At 43.2% G+C, this 17,964-nt stretch overlaps 1 protein-coding gene across 1 annotated transcript in view; it reads right to left on the reverse strand.

Moving 5' to 3' along the window:
- The window catches only part of Rad9b (RAD9 checkpoint clamp component B), a 28,009-nt gene extending 10,486 nt beyond the window's left edge, over positions 1-17,523 (reverse strand). The window contains exons 1-5 of the mRNA XM_027414044.2: positions 16,262-17,523; positions 15,532-15,681; positions 15,271-15,385; positions 8,096-8,195; positions 3,258-3,364 (exon numbers count right to left, since the gene is read on the reverse strand). Of these exons, the coding sequence (XP_027269845.1) occupies positions 3,258-3,364; positions 8,096-8,195; positions 15,271-15,385; positions 15,532-15,582 (373 nt within the window). The 5' untranslated portion in view covers positions 15,583-15,681; positions 16,262-17,523. The remainder of the gene's footprint in view (positions 1-3,257; positions 3,365-8,095; positions 8,196-15,270; positions 15,386-15,531; positions 15,682-16,261) is intronic.
- Between the last annotated feature and the right edge of the window lie 441 nt (positions 17,524-17,964).

The raw sequence follows: 17,964 nt of genomic DNA on the forward strand, positions 1-17,964 counted from the left end.
ATATAGCTTAAAAGATGAACTTAGGGTTCAAGGCCAGTTTAGGCAACTTGTCAGTCCCTGTCTCAATAAATAAAATCAATAAATAAAAGCTAAAAAGATGGCTAGAAGTCAGGCATAGTAACTCATACCTAGAATCTAGCATTTAGAAAGCTAGCATTTATAGGCAGGAGGACTACCACCAGTTCAAGGCCAGTGAGTTAAGCACTCAGTGAGTTCTAAGCCAGGCTGAGCTAGTGTGAGACCCTGTCTCAAAAAAGAGAGGGGTAGGAGGACCTGGAGACTCAGTGGTAAAGTGCTTGCTTGCCTACCATGTGTGAGGCATGGGTTCATTATCCACACAGGAAAAAGAGGCCAAAGAGGAACAAAACAGTAGAAAGAAGTGAGGTATCGGGGACAAACCACACTTTCCCAGCTCTCAGGAGGATGACAGGTTCAAGACAAGCCAAGTTACAGAGGGAGTCCTCAGAATAAATTTAAAAAGAAAATACCTATCTACAGAACTGAGGGAAGTATCTGCAGTTCATACATGTGATAAAGGGCTGGTAGAGTAAACAAATGGCATTATCCCAGGGAAGAGGGCAAGAGTCTGAACAGACATTTCTCCAAAGATACATGATGACAACAGTAATTAGAAAGCTGGATATCATTACATTCAGGAAACAAATCAAGCCACACCTAGAAGCTACTTCATACCCACTGGGCTCTAAAACCAGACAACAGCAAGAATTGTCAAGGGAGTAGGGAAACCTGAACCTCATCACTGCCTAGGGCAATAAAATGGTGTTCCCATCACTGAAAAACATCTGGCCATTTTCACAAGGCTAAATGGAAAGTTACGATATGACTCCTAAATCTGACCAAGATAAACGTCTACACAAATGCTTGTATATGGCTGTTCATGGCAGCATAATTCCTGAGAGTCACAACTGAAAGATTCACCAAATGATGAATTGAAATAGAAAATGTAGCACATCCATGTAAAGGAATATTAGTAAATAACAAAAAGAAATGAAGTACTGGTAAAGATGACAATACAGAAAAACCTAAAAGAAGCTGCTGAATGTAAGTAAAAGTGCAGATGCAAAAGGATGTAAGTTGTGATTTTATGTCTGTGAAATGTCTAGTCTGGGCAACCCATAGAGATGGAAAGTAGATGAGCCCTAGGGCTGGGATGGGGGCAGAGGAGGAGAACTGGAATATTATAATAGCTTACTCCTACAAGTATACTAAGTGACTACTTGAAACGATCTATTGTATATGTGTGTTGTAGCCTAGTAAAGCTGCTTTTTTATTTTTTTCTGTGTTTTACATAATTTTATTTTTTCCTCCATTTTTTATTTAAATTAGAAACAAGATTGTTTTACATGTCAATCCCAGTTCCCTCTCCCTCCCCGCCTCCCCTGTCCCCCACCCTACCTATCCAATATCATTTCTGCTCCCCAGGGAGAGTGAGGTCTTCCATGGGGGTGTCTTCAGAGTCTGTCATATCCTTTGGGATAGGGCCTAGGTCCTCCCCGTGTGTCTAGGCTGAGGGAGTATCCCTCTGTGTGAAATGGGCTCCTAAAGCCCATTCCTATGCTAGGGATAAGTACTGATCTACTACAAGAGGCCCCATAGATTTCCGAGGCCTCCTCACTGACACCCACATTCATGGGGTTCTGGATCAGTTCCATGCTGGTTTCCCAGGGATCAGTCTGGGGGCCAAGAGCTCCCACTTGTTCAGGTCAGTTGTTTCTGTGGGTTTCACCAGCCTGGTCTTGTCATAAAGCTGCTTTTTCAAGAGAACAATAAGGGGCACACTTGCCCAGACTCAAGGTCCACCCATCACAAATAACTTCTTTTGTTTTTCGAGACAGGGTTTCTCTGTGTATAGTCTCACCCAGGCTCCTGGGGTGTGAAGTCTCAAGTATGGGAGATGCTTCAACTCAACAAGAAGGCTCATGCCATAGCTAGTGTTGTAGCAGAGGAAACCCAGTAACAAGATTAGACAGTGGCTAGTCAACCACAGCTGTAGCCACTCATTAGAAAGCCCCTCTTGGGCAGTGTTTATGGGCTACTAAACAGCCACGTCCATTCAAGCAGACCCTTTCACCAGCCATGTGTGTCTTTTCTCGGCCATGCTCACCTGAGTTGCAGAAATGAAGGGAAGTCATTAAAAAGTGTGTTGGTTAAGAAGCCATCCCCTGAAGCCCAAATATTTGGACCCAAATATCTATACAGATTAGGATCACAGATAACTATGAAATGTGACCCAGGCAGGTCACACAGTTCTTGTGCTTCAATTTATCATGTAAGTGACAGCACCTACATCACAGCCTGTTCTCAAATACTAAGTGATTCGTGAGGTATACTAGGTAAACACAACAGTTACTGGGCCCAATGTAAACCCTTCATCTATTGCTTTTCACCTTAAATACCACAGCTCCTGACCTAGCACCTGGTCAGCAGCAGAATGCTCACCCAGTGTGCATGCATGTGAGCCCCCCAACAGTTCTGCAATACAGCGAGTTGACGACACAGTTCCTTATCTTCCACTCTTTCTAGCACAGTTACAAGGAGCAAAAGATCCCTGAGGAAGGCACTACATAGAGCAAGGTGGACCCAAAGGAGGTCCCTTACGAGATCTCATCACCAAAATCCCCTTCTAGACAGTCTAGGGAGAACTGACTTAAGGGGGGTGTTCACGAGGTTGCCCTGAGCACTTGCTGTCTGGAATACTGCAAAATTCTAATCCTGAGGAACCTTTTCTTTATATGCAGTCAGAATTCATCTCAGTCAGATTGCTGGCCTCTTAGGATGGTAAAGGATGAGACACAGACCTCGAAAGCTTAACTGAAGCTGGGCATGTTAGAGTGAGCCCGTAATCCTAGCTACTTGGTAGGCTGAGTCAGGGAATTGTGAGTTCTAAGCCAATCTGAGCTACATAATGAGAACCTGTCTTTAAAAAAAAAGATTAGGATGGAAGGAAGGAAGAGGAGGAAGGAGGGAGAATAGGAGGTCAGTCATTACATGAAAATGTATTTTCTCAATAACCACTTTTCATTTTAAAGCAACCTGAAAATTCAAAATCATACACTTCAATTGTGAATCATATAGATTTCCCAGACCTGGCCATCATTTTTACCATTTTTTCTATGTCTTGGTACTTCTCAGACAGCAGCAGCTATTACACCACTGACAGGCACTGTGTGTGGAGTTATGAAGAGGCAGGAAGCATGCTCCACCCCATCCCAGCACAAGGCGGACATCACCCTTACCCAGGGACTCCCCACTCGAACTCTTGAGGCAGAAATTCCCTGGAGTAACAGAAAAGGTAACTTCCTCTTGATTTGACGTTAGAAGAACAATGGCCTCAGTCAGCAATCTGTAAAATGTGATGAAATGTACTGACATTATTGACAGTTGAAAATCAGCTATAACCTTACTGGTATTAAAATCTTGACTCTGGACAGGCCTGGGTTTAGGAAACGTCCTCCAAAGGTCTGCCTTCTTTCTTATTGCAGTGTTTTTTAAAATTCTTCCTTCCTTTGAAGGCCCACTAAGAGGGCTTAGCAATCAAGGGCATGTGAGATTGTAGGAAAACCTGCAGAAGCTGCAGTGTGGGCAGGACATGGGGATGGCACCTTCGATTCTGGTTTCATGCTGTAAAGGGAGACAGTAGAAGATGGAGCTGCTCAAAAACAGCGGAGGTTCACTTAGCTAGAGCCCCATGTGGTGGTTAAAACTGAGATGGCCCCTGTAAGTCTCAGGCATCTGAATACTTTGTCCCAGTTGTTAGAACTGTTTGGGAAGGATTAGGGGGTGTGGTCTTCTCAGAGGAGGTGATACTGGGGATGGGCTATGCCAGGGCTAGAGAGGGCTCAGCAGTTAAGAGCACTGACTGTTCTTCCAGAGGATCTGGGTTCAATTCCTAGCACCCACATGGCAGCTCATAACTGCCCGTAACTCTAGTTTCAGAGGATCTGACACCTTCACACAGATATACAGACAAGCAAAACACAAATGCACATGAAATAAAAAATAATTATTAAGAAAAATAAAGACTGCCAGGCAGTGGAGGTGCATACCTTTAATCCCAGCACTTGGGAAGCAGAGGCAGGTGAATCTGGACAGCCAAGGCTACACAGATAAACCATGTCTTGAAAACAAAACAAACAAACAAACAAACAAACAAAAAGATAGGTGCCATTTGCAGTTAGTTCTTTCTCTCTTTGCCTCCTACTGATATATGAGGTCTCAGCTGTTCTGCTGCTTTGTGGACTCTAACCCTGAAAACTGTAAGCCCAATTAACATTCTTGTTTGTTTGTTTGAGACAGGGTCTCTCTTTGGAGTCCTGACTGTCCTGGAATTTAACTCATATGAAGACCATCCTAGCCTTGAACTCACAGAGATCTTCTTGCTTCTGCCTCCCAATACTGGGATTAAAGGTGAGCACCGCTATGCCCAGCTAAGCTTTCTTTGATTAAACTGCTTTGGTTATGGTGTTTTGTCACTGCAATTGAAAAGCAACTAATCTTACAACATAACAGGTAGAGGTTCCCACCCAGCTGCCACCTGGATTTCTGTTACTGTCCTAGGCTATCTAATACCTGTTACTTCAAGGTTCTCCTGACATCCAGCTGCCCTTTCATTCTAGATCCCCTTTGGGTTGTTTTCTTCTTTTGGTTTTTCTGAGACAAGTCTCTTTGTGTGGCTAGGCTAGCCTGGAACTCTTCCTCAGCCTACTGAGCGCTGGGGTCACAGGAGACAGCCACTATGCTTGGTTTAATTACACTCCTCTCTACGAACAGATGAGTCCACAGAGAACTCACTTAAGGTGAGCAAGCTTGAGGCTTGCTTTTCGCTCGCCCAGTGATTATGATACTGGCACCTTCATGTGCTCTCTGTGCACACTGAGGTCTTCTTTGTCCATTTCTAGTTGGACTGCCTTTTTTAAAAAAAAAATTATTTATTATGTATACAACATTCTGCTTCCATGTATATCTGCACACCAGAAGAGGGCACCAGATCTCATAACGGATGGTTGTGAGCCACCATGTGGTTGCTGGGAATTGAACTCAGGACTCTGGAAGAGCAGTCGGAGCTCTTAACCTCTGAGTTATCTCTCCAGCCCCTGGGATGCCCTTTTTAAATTGTATAATAGAGCCAGGCGGTGGTGGCACTAAAAGACATTAAAGGCGTGTGCCACCACTTGGGAGGTAGCGACAGATGTATCTCTGAGTTGAAGGCCAGTCTGGTCTGCAAAGTTAGTTCCAGGGTGGCTAGGGCTAAACCCTGTCTCAAAAAAAAAAAAAAAAAAAAAGTATAGTAGGTGTTTGAGAGACAGCTCAGCAGTTAAGAGCACTAGATGATCATGCAGAGGACCAAGTTCCAGTCCCAACACCCACACTGCTACTCACAATCACCTGTAACTCAAGTTCCAGGGCATCAACACCCTCTTCTGTCCTGAGGTGACCAGGCATCATGTGGTACATAGGCACACATGCAGACAAAACTATATATGTATATATATGTTTTTTAATAAAATTTCATTATAACAAAACAAAGAGAAATGGCAAGTTCTACCATCCTTTTGAACTTGAGGTGCTATATTAAAATGACATTCTTAGAATTTATGTAGGCTTAGTTGTTAGCCTAATGCTACACATAGTTAGCAGTATATCTTGATGCCACAATGTCAGGAACAACTATCCAGTTCATTTGGGGACTTCTCCCTTGTTTAAAGGGAGGTGTTATACAAATACCAAATGAATTTGTTCTAAGCCCAAGCCTTGCTATGTAGCCCAGGCTGGACTTGAGCTCATGATTCTTCTGCCTCAGCTTCCCCAGTGTTGGGACTCCAAATATTTTTTTCTTTTGTGTTTATGGGGGGTCAAACCCAGAGATTTGTATGTGTTAGGTAAGTGTTCTGTCTCTTTGATATAACCCAGGCCAAAAGATAGCAAATAAGTTGATATAAAACACGAATATCCCAGTACTCGAGAGGCAGAGGCAGGCGGATCTCTGTGAATTCGAGGCCAGCCTGGTCTACAGAGCAAGTGCCAGGATAGGCTCTAAAGCTACACAGAGAAACCCTGTCTCGAAAACCAAACCAAACCAAACCAAACAAAACAACCCACTAATATCCAAGTCAAAGGGGAGGAAAAATGCCATGCAAGGTAGTGCATGCATATAGTCTTAGCACGTGGAAGCAGAGGCAGGAGGAATTTTAAGTTCAAGGCTCACTTCAGGTATAAGACTGTCTTAAAAGTGTGTAAAAAAAAAGCAGGAAAAAAGTACAAACTAGTAATAAACATGTAATTTTCAGACTCATTTTTAACAAGGGAAAGGCAACCATTTTACCTATGAGGTTGTCAAAAATTGTAAAGATTTATTATGTCTTCTATTTAGAAGAACTCCTGCACTTCTGGTGAGAATGTGAAGTGACATAAACTCTTCAGACAACAACTGAGCTGTCAGAATACAAGGGAATTCCAAGTGTGTCTCAGCCTCTGACCCACTAACTCCATTTTTAGGGTACTGTTGGGCAGCCTGTACCATGGCCCTAACAATCCCTGCTTCCCTTTTCTTGGCTCTTAACCCTTCCCTCAAGTGTGAGCTCTCATTTCTGAGAGAAAATCAAAGGCACTATGAGGTGGCAGCTGTGACATAAGTGTAAAAGGCCTGGGGCTTCTGTTTTGAAGCTCTCTCTCATCAGCATCTGACATTTGTGAGGACTCTCAGGTAGCAACCTCCATGTTTGGGAATGGATCTTCCTGAGCTCCAGCAGCCATACTAGTGAGTTCTGTCTGCAGTGCCTCCCTCAGGGTGAGCCTTCGAGTGACACTGTGGCCCTGGTGATACCTCTTTTCCAACTCAGGAGAGACCTTGACCCAGAGACACCCAGATAAGGTCCAGCTCTTTCAACAGAGTAATAACTCTGACTTGTGAAGGCTCTACATTTGGGGGAAATTTGTTCCACAGCAATAGATAACATACTATTCTGTTTTCAGAACCAATACTATTCAGCAGTGTTTGTGACAGCAAAAATGGGGAAGCAACCTAAATGTTCCCCTGTAGAGTAATCAGTAGGAAATTATAGCTCAGATACATAATGCAAAAAAGCAATTACTCAAAATAATTAAGTGAACTGACATGGAAAGATCTTCACAATAACTTAAATTTCAAAGGCAAGTTTAGGGCCAGAAAGATGGCACTTGCTTACCAAACCTGGTGACCTAAGTTTCATCCCTAGGACCCATGTGGTAGAAGGAGAGAATTGATTCCAGCATGTTGTCCTCTGACCTCTCCCCATACATGTTCAGTAGCATGTGAATTCACACAAACACTTGGGCCGGGGTAGGGAGGAGGTGGGCTGTAGGGAGTGTCACCAGATTGCTAATGGAGAGCTACAGAGGGTGGCAGAAGAGCAAGTCTCATGGTCCCTTTGTCATTCTTCAGTACATTTGCTTGGATGTGTTGCTGTTAACAAGGATTCCTTTTATAATTTAAAAAAGCAGTAAGATAAAATACACTTTGCTCCAGAGTCATGTTAATTAATAGTCAATGCTGCAACTGAACTGAATCAAGCATCCTTTCAGTGACAAATATGGCTCACTCATTACCTAGAAAAACGTTGAAAAAAGAAAATCAATTTGCATAAAAATGTTCAAATTTTCTCAAGCTATGTGTTCCAAGGCTCAAACAGAAGTTATATGGGCGTGAAGCATCATAATAGATTTCCCTTTTTGGCTGGAACTCAAAGTGGGAAGCCATGGGTGGGGTATTTCAGAGCTCCTGGCCAATGACTTGCTTCCTTTAAGCAGTTTCCACCTGTCTTCCTCAAAGCTTCTACTTGATAATGTCAGTGACTGCTCTAAGCCATGGGCTAGCCTTTTTACAAAGATTAACTGGTAAGAAAGTTCTAGGAGGATATGGGAGCAAGAGAGGATAGCTTGGTGAGTGTGCACAGCATGAAATGTCATACAGAAAGCCAGTGTTTTGTGTGCTGACTTAAAAAGCATCTTAAAAAGGAAAGACCAGCTCCAGGGTAAACTGTTCACTGCCTGAGGACGCTGTGTTCAGAAGAGAAAGGGGCATCAGGAGACTCATTACCTTGGTCTTATCATCAGGATATTGGCACACAAGCTCTTTTCAAAGAGAATTTTCAAGGGCTGGCTGTCTTGGAAATACACATTGTGAGTTCTTTTAATACCTTAAAGAGAACAAAGAAACCTCTTAATAACTGTAAGTGCAAAATGAGCAGGCTTTAAACGCCTGCCTTTCACAGCTAAATTAAAGCAATAAAATTAAAGTTATGTTTCCTGTGTGGCAGGTGCATACAACCTGCAGTGGAGTATGGCTCTAATGAAATGTGCTGTTGCCCCCTAGTGGACAAGGAGCAACATGCCACTACCTCTGAGCAAACTAGACCAGGTCTAATTCATCCCAAGGGTCTCAAACTCCATAGGTAGCCAACTCCGGATCCTCCTGCCTCTACTTCCCAAGTGCTGGGATTACAAACAGGTATGTACCATCATGCTCATGTACTGGAAATCAAACCCACGATTTCTTGCATGATAGGCAAGCACTAGAGATTTAGCTACATCTCTAGCCCCTGAAAAGAAACTCCTTAAATGTATGTGATTCAGTAACTGGTACTACAGGTCATAGATCTGCAACACTCTTTTTGACTATAGGACCTTTGATAGTTAGACCTCTAAATCTGGTCTATGATTTCTTTTTACTTTAGGAGCAATAGTAATACAGGCCAAGTGTTCCTGTCCTAAATGCTTAGTGTTTCAGGGGCTGGAGAGACAGCTCAGTGGTTAAGAGCACTTGTTCTTACTGAGGACCAGGCTTCAGTTCCCAGCCCCCTTGTATATTTACTACTGTTTGTAACTCTGATTCCAGGGTATCTACCACCCTCTTCTGGCTCTGAAAGCATCAGGCACACACGTGGCACATAGATAAACATGCAAGTGCACATACATGCAAGCAATAGTCATACACATAAAATAAAAATAAGGTTTGGGGAAATATTTCTATTGACTTTATAAGTTGAGTATCCCTAATCTGAAAATCAGATTTTGGGGGCTTTTAGATTCAAACTTTCAGAGTAGGGTGCTCTGTGTTCCAGACACTAGGATGCATTTTTCGTGCATTCTCTCTCATCCTCACTGAAGCTCTTCTAGGGAGGGAGGGACTCAAGCTCAGAAGAGGAAACAGCAGGTTGGTAAGGCTAAGTGAATTTTCAAGGCTACAGTGTTCTAACAAGTACAGAACCTATGCTGATAAGGGTGGCTTTGAGCTGGCTTTCTATAGGCTAGATGTTGCAGCATGATGTTGCAGTAAAAGTCAAAAGATCTAACTGGGACCAAAGAGACAGCTCATCCAGTTGGTAAAAGTGATTGCTACCAATTCTGGCTTTAGTTTGAACCACACTAAATGTACACACACACACACACACACACACACACACACACACACACACACACACACACCTTTTTAAAAAGGTTTAAAATTTCTTTAAAAACTGTCAGGCTGGGCCGGATGTTGGTGGCGCACACCTTTAATCCCAGCACTCCGGAGGCAGAGGCAGGAGGATCTCTGTGAGTTCCAGGACAGCTTGGGCTATGTAGAGAAACCCTGTCTTGAAAACAAAACAAACCGTGTGCCCACTAAGATTGCCTCCAATTAGGCCCTATTCCCATAACAAAATGCACATCTGGCCATCAGACCCACTCCCATATCAAAGAACATGACTCTATAGAGCAGTTTTAAGTGGACAGTACTGGGTCAGGGTCGCCATTAAGTCCTAGTCCTGGTCCATTATTAAGTCCAGGTTCTCTTAGCAGAAATAGTATAATTCTTTCCAGCCAGGCATGATGACCTTGGTGAACAACTTCCCTGGAAAAGCAGCCCTGGTGTACTCCAGGATAATTACCATGACATTTACATTGTAAATCTAAATCTATTTGTCCAAACAGCTAAACCTTGGAATTTCTGTCTCTGTGAAACATATTTAATTGTGCAAAGTGTTATTGAGGCCATGAAACTATGGAGGTTGATGGAACTTTTGTTCAGGACTGGTTCCCTTTTGTGCATCAAACAGAACCGGTCACCTGCTATTAAGTGTTTTCTTTACTAATCTCTAAGCGCTGGCTCAATTTCTCACTGGGAAGGTAGATTAATTCTGTAACACTAGCAGAGAACACATCAGATAAAAACTGTGTTCTCAGATCTTTTTTAATTTTTAAAAAGGCTTAATTTTTATTTATAGGTGTGTGTGCACACCCATGTAGATGCCTTAGGAGGCTAGAAGAGGGCATAAGATGGATGCCCTGGAGCTGGAGTTACAGGAGCTTGTGCTGCTCAATGTGAGAGCAGGGAAATGAACTAGTTACCGAAATAACAGCAAATGCCACTAACCACTCGTAACCACTCCAGCACCTACATTTTTTGCAATATTTATTTTTGTTTGTGTGTGTGGGGGTTCATGTGTCATGGCATATGTGTGGAGGTCAAATGACAAGTTTAGAGTCAGTTCACTCCTACCATGTAAGGTCCAGGGATTGAACTCAGGTCATCAGACTTGGCAGCAAGCGTCTTTACTGGCTAAGCCATCTTGCTGGCCCTTCAGACCTTAAGAAGCTGACAGGATTTGTTTGTTTGTTTGAACTATAAAACAACAGGCTGTGTGGAGCTGAACATACATCCTAGGAAACATTCCAGGGCTCTTGGTCTCTGGACAATGGTATAGGCTGTTTGAAGGTCACTGGCTTTTCTCTGGGTAAAATGAGAAGATATTTCAAAGTTTTGACCACTGGAATGATATCATCTGACTCTTGTGTTTGTGTGTGATAGGATTTTTATATGTAGCCTTGGCTTTCCTCATACTCATTCTGGAGGCCAGGCTAGCCCCAAACTGAAGATCCTTCCACTTCAGCCTCTTGAGGGCTAGACTTACTGGTGTGTGTATCAGCGTTTCACCACTACACTCAACAGTATGAGCCCTGACTGGCTTGGAACTGGAACTCATTACATACATTAGGCTGACCTCCAGAGCTCACTGCCTGGAGAGTTTTTACTCACAGAGCTCCAATGTCTCTGCCTCCCAAGAGCTGGCATTAGAGACAGACCACCAAGCCCAGCCCCATCTGACCCATTTTCAAGAAAGCACTGGTCTGCTGTTTGGGAAAACACTTAGCTCAAAAGTTGACAAATCTCCCCGCTGTAAAAATATTTCTGTGTCACTTATGCTGAGGTAAGTCGTGAGTCACATGGTGGGAAGGAACCAGGAAGAAACTCTCCATAAAAGCAACTGCTGCAGTTGTCGGGAGGTGTGCTTTAGAAATTACCTTTGTGAGCCAGTGTGGTGGTGGTGGTGCACGCCTTTAATCCCAGCACTTGGGTAGCAGAGACAGGTGGATCTCTGTGAGTTTGAGGCCAACCTTGTCTAGAAAGTGAGTTCCAGGAAAGCCAGGGCTACACAGAAAAACCCTGTTTAAAAAAAGGGGGGGGGGAGAAAGAGACAGAGAGAAGGAGAAATCACCTATGTGCAGTTCAGAACTTCTCTCAGTGGCTGAGACTCTGAAGCAGTTATGGAAGGAGCCATCATTACTAAAAGCTTTTTCATCTGTGGAGCTTGCACTTTCAAAGGCAGTGACACCTTCAAAGGTGGTCAGTCAGTAAGTGGTTTTTAACCAATCTGAAGTCATTAGCAGATCTGCAGGTTACCTTGCAACAAAAACCTAAAAGACTCCAGTCTCTACTTTCACAAGTGTGTGTGCCTGAATCAGGGCTGCGTTTTCTCTGGACCCCCTGAGCCCTTTCAGAAGCCCTTTTCTGTGCAGGCCTGTCTCTTGAACTGGCACAGAACTTATGTGAAGAGCAAATTCTTCAGGGACACTGAAGAAGTTGTGCTGAGCAACTCTGTGGCCAGTGCAAAAGGGAAAGAGAGGGTTGGGAAAAGTACCAACAGGTGAACTGAATCACTGAATCTTTAGGAGGTCCACAGTCTTTTCCCTTTTAGCACATGTCTGGCAATCGCCGTCTTGGAGGCTGTTTATGATTAGAGTGAAGGTGACTCGTCCTATGTAGCAGCTCATGTCTGGGTAATTGCTTTCTAATAACAGAGCTAAATTGAATTCACTAACTCTTAATTTTTTCCTCCAAAGTCCTAATCTGAATTTCCAGAAGCTAAGTGACTATCAGGCGGCTTTTCTCAACTGAACTGGAACAGTGTTTCTCTACCAGCTGATTAGTGTAAAGTTGCATATTCTACAAATCATGGCAGCCTTGGATAGAACTAGCCCAAGACCCATGGCCTCTCCTCTTCCAGCTCCAGGACTCCAGCATAAACCTGTATAGAAGAAAGTGGCCCAGAAGGCGGGTGTTGGTGGCGCATGCCTTTAATCCCAGCACTCGGGAGGCAGTGCAGGCGGATCTCTGTGAGTTCGAGACCAGCCTGGTCTACAAGAGGTAGTTCCAGGACAGCCTCCAAAGCCACAGAGAAACCCTGCCTCGAAAAACAACAACAAAAAACAAACAAACAAACAAAAAAAGTGGTCCAGATATGTCAATTGACCAAGTGGATGACAACACTAGCCCCTGGCTACCTGGTAGAGTCCAGGTTGGTCTAGGAATAGCAAAGTCAAGTATTTTTTGTTAAGGGATGTACCAGGCAAAGTTTAGGCAGCTCCTGGTGTGGAAGAGCATCTAGTCCCTGCTGCTGGAGGAAGTCACTGTTAGTTTTATTGTGGTGGTACTGATAATTTATGTTGTAAATCAAACCCTGTGAAGGAAGAGAAAGAAAAAGATGGAGAAGGACGGAAGGAAAGGAAGGAGACTGAGGAAGAAGGCAAAGAAAAAAGGTAAGGAGGAGGGAGAGAGTGGAGGAAGGAAAGAAGGAGAAAGAGGAGGGAAGAGAAAAAAGGAAAAGAGGGGGAGAGAAGGGAGAAAGAGGCACGAGAAACAGCAGCGGCTGGGGCAGCCTAGATTGAACCACACCTGCAGCATAACATCAAGCTTTCACCAAAACCAATGTTGTTGAGTGGAATTGTCTGATTTCTCCCACTTCTGTTCTTTGTATCTTAAAGCATCCTATATAACAGAACCACCCTACAAAAATTATCTTAAATAAGGAGCAGGAGAGACGGCTCAGAGGTTAAGAGCACTGACTACTCTTCCAGAGGTCCTGAGTTCAGTTCCCAGCAATCACATGGTGGCTCACAACTATCTATAGTGAGATCTGGTGCCTTCTTCTGGTGTGCAGATATAACAAATAAATACATATATAAATAAATATTTTTAAAAATTATCTTAAATGAATCAGTTTTGTTTTAATTTTGGTTTTGTTTTAACACAGGGACTCAGGTGTTCCAGGCTGGCTTGGAACTTGCTATGTAGCTAAGAATGACCTTAGGCTTCTGAACTCCTGCCTCTAAACTCCTCAAGTACTGGGATTATAGACACAAACCACTAAGCCCAGAACACAAATATTTCCTGGATATATGTGGTTTTTTGTTGTTGTTGTTTGTTTGTTTGTTTGTTTGTTGTTTTTCAAGACAGGGTTTCTCTGTGGCTTTGGAGGAGGCTGTCCTGGAACTAGCTCTTGTACACCAAGCTGGTCTCGAACTCACAGAGATCCACCTGCCTCTGCCTCCCGAGTGCTGGGACTAAAAGGCATGCACCACCACCGCCAGGCTAGCTCATGTTTGAGATGCTTCAGATACTGAACAGCTGGTTCTCTAATTCACCCGGAAAGGGAGGAGGAGGAGGGGGCACTGGCAATCATGGTTGATGAGCACGCACTCTGCATCAGGCTCTGTACCTGTCCCTGTGGGACCCCACTGTCTCCTCACAGCAGCCTGTGGAATGAGGGCAAAGCCACCCCCAGTATACACAGCAGAAAGGGAAGGCTCCTTGAACCTTGCGTCCTTCCACAAAGCTAACAAGCAGTGGTGCAGAATTAATTCACAGTTACTTTCTGTGACATTCAGCCTTACTGTCCTTTTTTTGGGCGGGGGGGGGGGGTTTCCAGACAGGGTTTCTCTGTGTAGCTTTGGAGCCTATCCTGGCACTCGCTCTGGAGACCAGGCTGGCCTCGAACTCACAGAGATCTGCCTGCCTCTGCCTCCCAAGTGCTGGGATTAAAGGCGTGAGCCACCAACACCCGGTCACCTTACTGTCCTTTTAAGTCCCCTCTTTACTTGGTTTGCTATTACATGGATTTAGAGTCAAAGAAGGGAGAAATAATGTTACACCATTCATATTTATAGAGAAAACTTAAGTACTATAAATACACTAAATAAAAATACATGATTAAGATGAATATAAGTCAAAATTAAGAAATGGAATTCTAACAGTCCTATGAAGTGAATGGAAAGTTACCACCTTCCATAAGATTGCTGAACAAAGAGGATTTGGACCAATGTTACAGCTATGAATTCTTTTTTTCTGAGACAGGATCTCACTATAACTGAAAGCCTGAAACTGGCTATATAGCTGCACTGGCTTTTAACTCATGATCCTATTGTGTCAGTCACCTCAGTGTGAGGTTCAGAAATGTGTGCCATCACATCCAGCTAGAAAAAAACAATTTAGATTCAATTGGACATTTGTGTAGGGGTCATGTGTTACGTGTGTGTGTGTGTGTGTGTGTGTGTGTGTGTGTGTGTGTGTGTGTGTGTGTGTGTAAGGCTAGAGGGCAATCTCAGGTGTCATTCATTCATCTGGGCCTGTTTACCTTTTCCCCTAAGATAGCACCTCACTGGTCTGAGGCTCACCAAGTAGGCTAGGCTGGCTGGACAGCGAGCCCCAGGAATCTGCTTGTTCCTGCCTCTGCAACATTGCAACTACAGGCATGCATCATCATACCTAGATTGTTGTGGTTTGTCTCCCCCAAAGAGTTTCCCTGACTGTAGACTAGGATGGTATCAAACTCACAGAGATCCACCTGCCTCTGACTCCCAAGTGCTGGGATTAAAGATGTGTGCCACCACAACGCAGCTATATTTTTTAAAACATGGATTTTGGGGATCAAATGTGCTTTCAAGGTTGACTGATCCATCTCCTCAATTGGACATTTAAAAAATCTGCTTTGTTTTGCATTCAGACCAGCTTGTGTCAAGAAGTCCAGAGAAAATAGCAGTGACCACCTTACAGTACAGCAAAGACAGGTGACATACCTAACATGCTCCATACCCGTATATACCTCACTTCACAGGAAGTCTGTGTACTATATGCATAAAAATGCTAAGAAATACACTGCTTTCAATGGCACCTACCATGCTTGCAGAAGAACTGGAAGACGACTCTGCATTTATCCAATCTGCTGACTATTTTGCACTTCTCTACACTTTTTTCAAGATAATTCAGACATCTAAAGATTGGCAGAATTGACTGCAACACAAATGCGTTGTAAACATTAGACACACTTAGTATGGCTGTCCCACTAACTTTTTAAAGCCCAAAAGATGAAGTCTGTATATTCATAAATGGCATTGGAATGATTAAGTAGAGTACATTGAAAACCAACTGTTTTTTACCTTTATTGCCAATTTGCAATTTAAATTCATGGGTATGTCATTATCTCTCATTGTAGCTGAGGGTGACCATTGATAATGTTGAAAAAACAAAGATGAGAACAGGATATAGCCATATGTAGAATGACAGGAATTCACAGCCCTCAGAGCAAGCTGTAAAAAAAAAAGTTATTTCAGAGAAAACTAACTTCTATTCTGAATTACTCCTATTATGAATATAATGTCACAAATACATTCAAATGAAACCAAGTACATTGAATTTACACATGGACACCTACATATATGTATCTACATTGAACATACATTTACATATTCTATAATCCTAAACTCTGAAGCTGTAAAACTGCAAATGTCCACAGTGACTGTAATGTTAATGCATGAAAGAATGAAACAGTGATAGAAGATAGCCCTGAGCGACTATCCAAGGGGAGGAGCTAGCACTCAGTTCAGCCATCCTGGGAATTCGTGCCTACAACTGCCAGGTTCTGAAATTTTAAGTGCTTGGGATTGTGACCCCCCAACCTCTGCCCTTAGCTCTTTTAAACATCTTCTCTTCCTTTACCATATGATCAATCACTTAACACTCTTTTAAATTTATTTTGGCTTTTAAGACAGGTTCACATTGTGCAAATTGGTCTCAGACTCACTATGTGGCTGGTTGAGCTCTGCCTCCCTGGTACTGGAATAGTAGGCCTGTGTCATCATGCCTGGCTTTTTAACTGGACTTACTTACACCTTTCTCAGATGGGTCTAGCCACAGGTCATCACTCACTCGTGATAGAGTCTGTATTGCTTTCCCAAATACTATGGAGGAAAAGAAAGGTGCTGTTTATATTCTTTTTAGCAGTAAAGATAAATCACAGGACTACTTCCACATTCACAGGACTCAAAAACAAAAACTGGAAAAGACAGGAATCAACGGGACAACTTAATCATGCCGGTCAAATTCTTCAATTGATTCTTCAGTTGAGCTTTTTGTTACTGCCCTGTGGGTAAGATTCCTAGAGATGGAAATAGGTATTTTTGGTATTGCAGAGAGGACGCCTCAAACAAAGCACTAGTTATCTAGAAATTGTTGGCAACCATCCTGCTCAAACCTCAAGGCCTACTTCAGTCGGGCTCTATCATTCACTCTGAGCTTGATCTTGGGCAAAAGGCCGGAAAGTAACTGGTTTACCACTCCCTTTGATTTGTGAGTTTATATTGACTATAACAACATTCAGCATCTTGGCCTCCAGGATGTTCAGGTTAGATCATAATGATCTCAGCTTTGATGCTGTGTCAGGTCCTAGCAAGGTGCATCACCGTGAGAGGAATCACCACAAAGTGGCCAAATGTATGTAATACCACAGAGCTGGAAAAACGTGGTTTGAAATCCCTTTTTCCTGAAGATGCCGCAACAATTTCCCATTAAGTGGTTACATTTGACTTTTAGGTTTAGGGTAGGACAAAGCTGAGGTTACACCTGGGAGTTATGCAGCTAATCCACACAGCATTTTATATACTAATTTACCATAGGGAATACCGTATAATAAATACCCTTTACATACAGAGTAAGAATTCAATAAGCCTGCAGTGATACAAAACTCAACAAAATTATTTCCCCTGCAAGCCAACTTCCATGCTAATGCTTTCATTCACTTTCTTTTTTGGGTTCTCCCACCCTCTGCAGGGGGATGGAACCCAGGGTCTTGTATATGCCAGGCAAGCTGTCTGTCTACCCATGAACCCTGTCCGGAGCCCTGTCATTCCCTTTTATAAGGTTGTGTACAATATATATAGTTCCCCCACATCATCCTTCTAATTATTGAGCTCAATTGACGTATTTATATTTCATGCTTATAACAAACTACCAACGAAGGTGTCAATATTAGTCTCAATTTCAAACTGAGGAAACTGAACTTCAAAGTGACATAGTAGCTTGTTCTAGACCATACATTAAAAAAAATTTTTGCTGGGCGTTGGTGGCACACGCCTTTAACCCCAGCATTCAGGAGGCTGAGGCAGGTGAATCTCTGTGAGTTCGAGGCCAGCCTGGTCTCCAGAGCGAGTGCCAGGATAGGCTCCAAAGCTACACAGAGAAACCCTGTCTCGAAAAACCAAAAAAAAAAAACCAAAAAAACAAAAAAAAAAACCCAAAAAACTTTTGCTGGTCATGTTATTTTCCTCTCAACTTCCAATGCTACAATTCATTTCATGGTCACCAAATTACTAGGCACAACTAAAGAAGAGGGACTGTCACTAACGAAGAGGGACTGTCACTAAGGAAGAGGGACTGTCACTAACGAAGAGGGGCTGTCACTAACGAAGAGGGGCTGTCACTAACGAAGAGGGACTGTAATTCGAAGCCCAGCAGTGCCCTTGTGAGGGGCGCTGTGGCCAGGCCTTGCGTCCTCAGTCCTGGCAAAGAACGGCAGTGGGAGCGAAAGAAGACGA

The sequence above is a fragment of the Cricetulus griseus genome, chromosome 4 (assembly GCF_003668045.3).
Source record: "Cricetulus griseus strain 17A/GY chromosome 4, alternate assembly CriGri-PICRH-1.0, whole genome shotgun sequence".
Taxonomy (NCBI): Eukaryota; Metazoa; Chordata; class Mammalia; order Rodentia; family Cricetidae; genus Cricetulus; species Cricetulus griseus.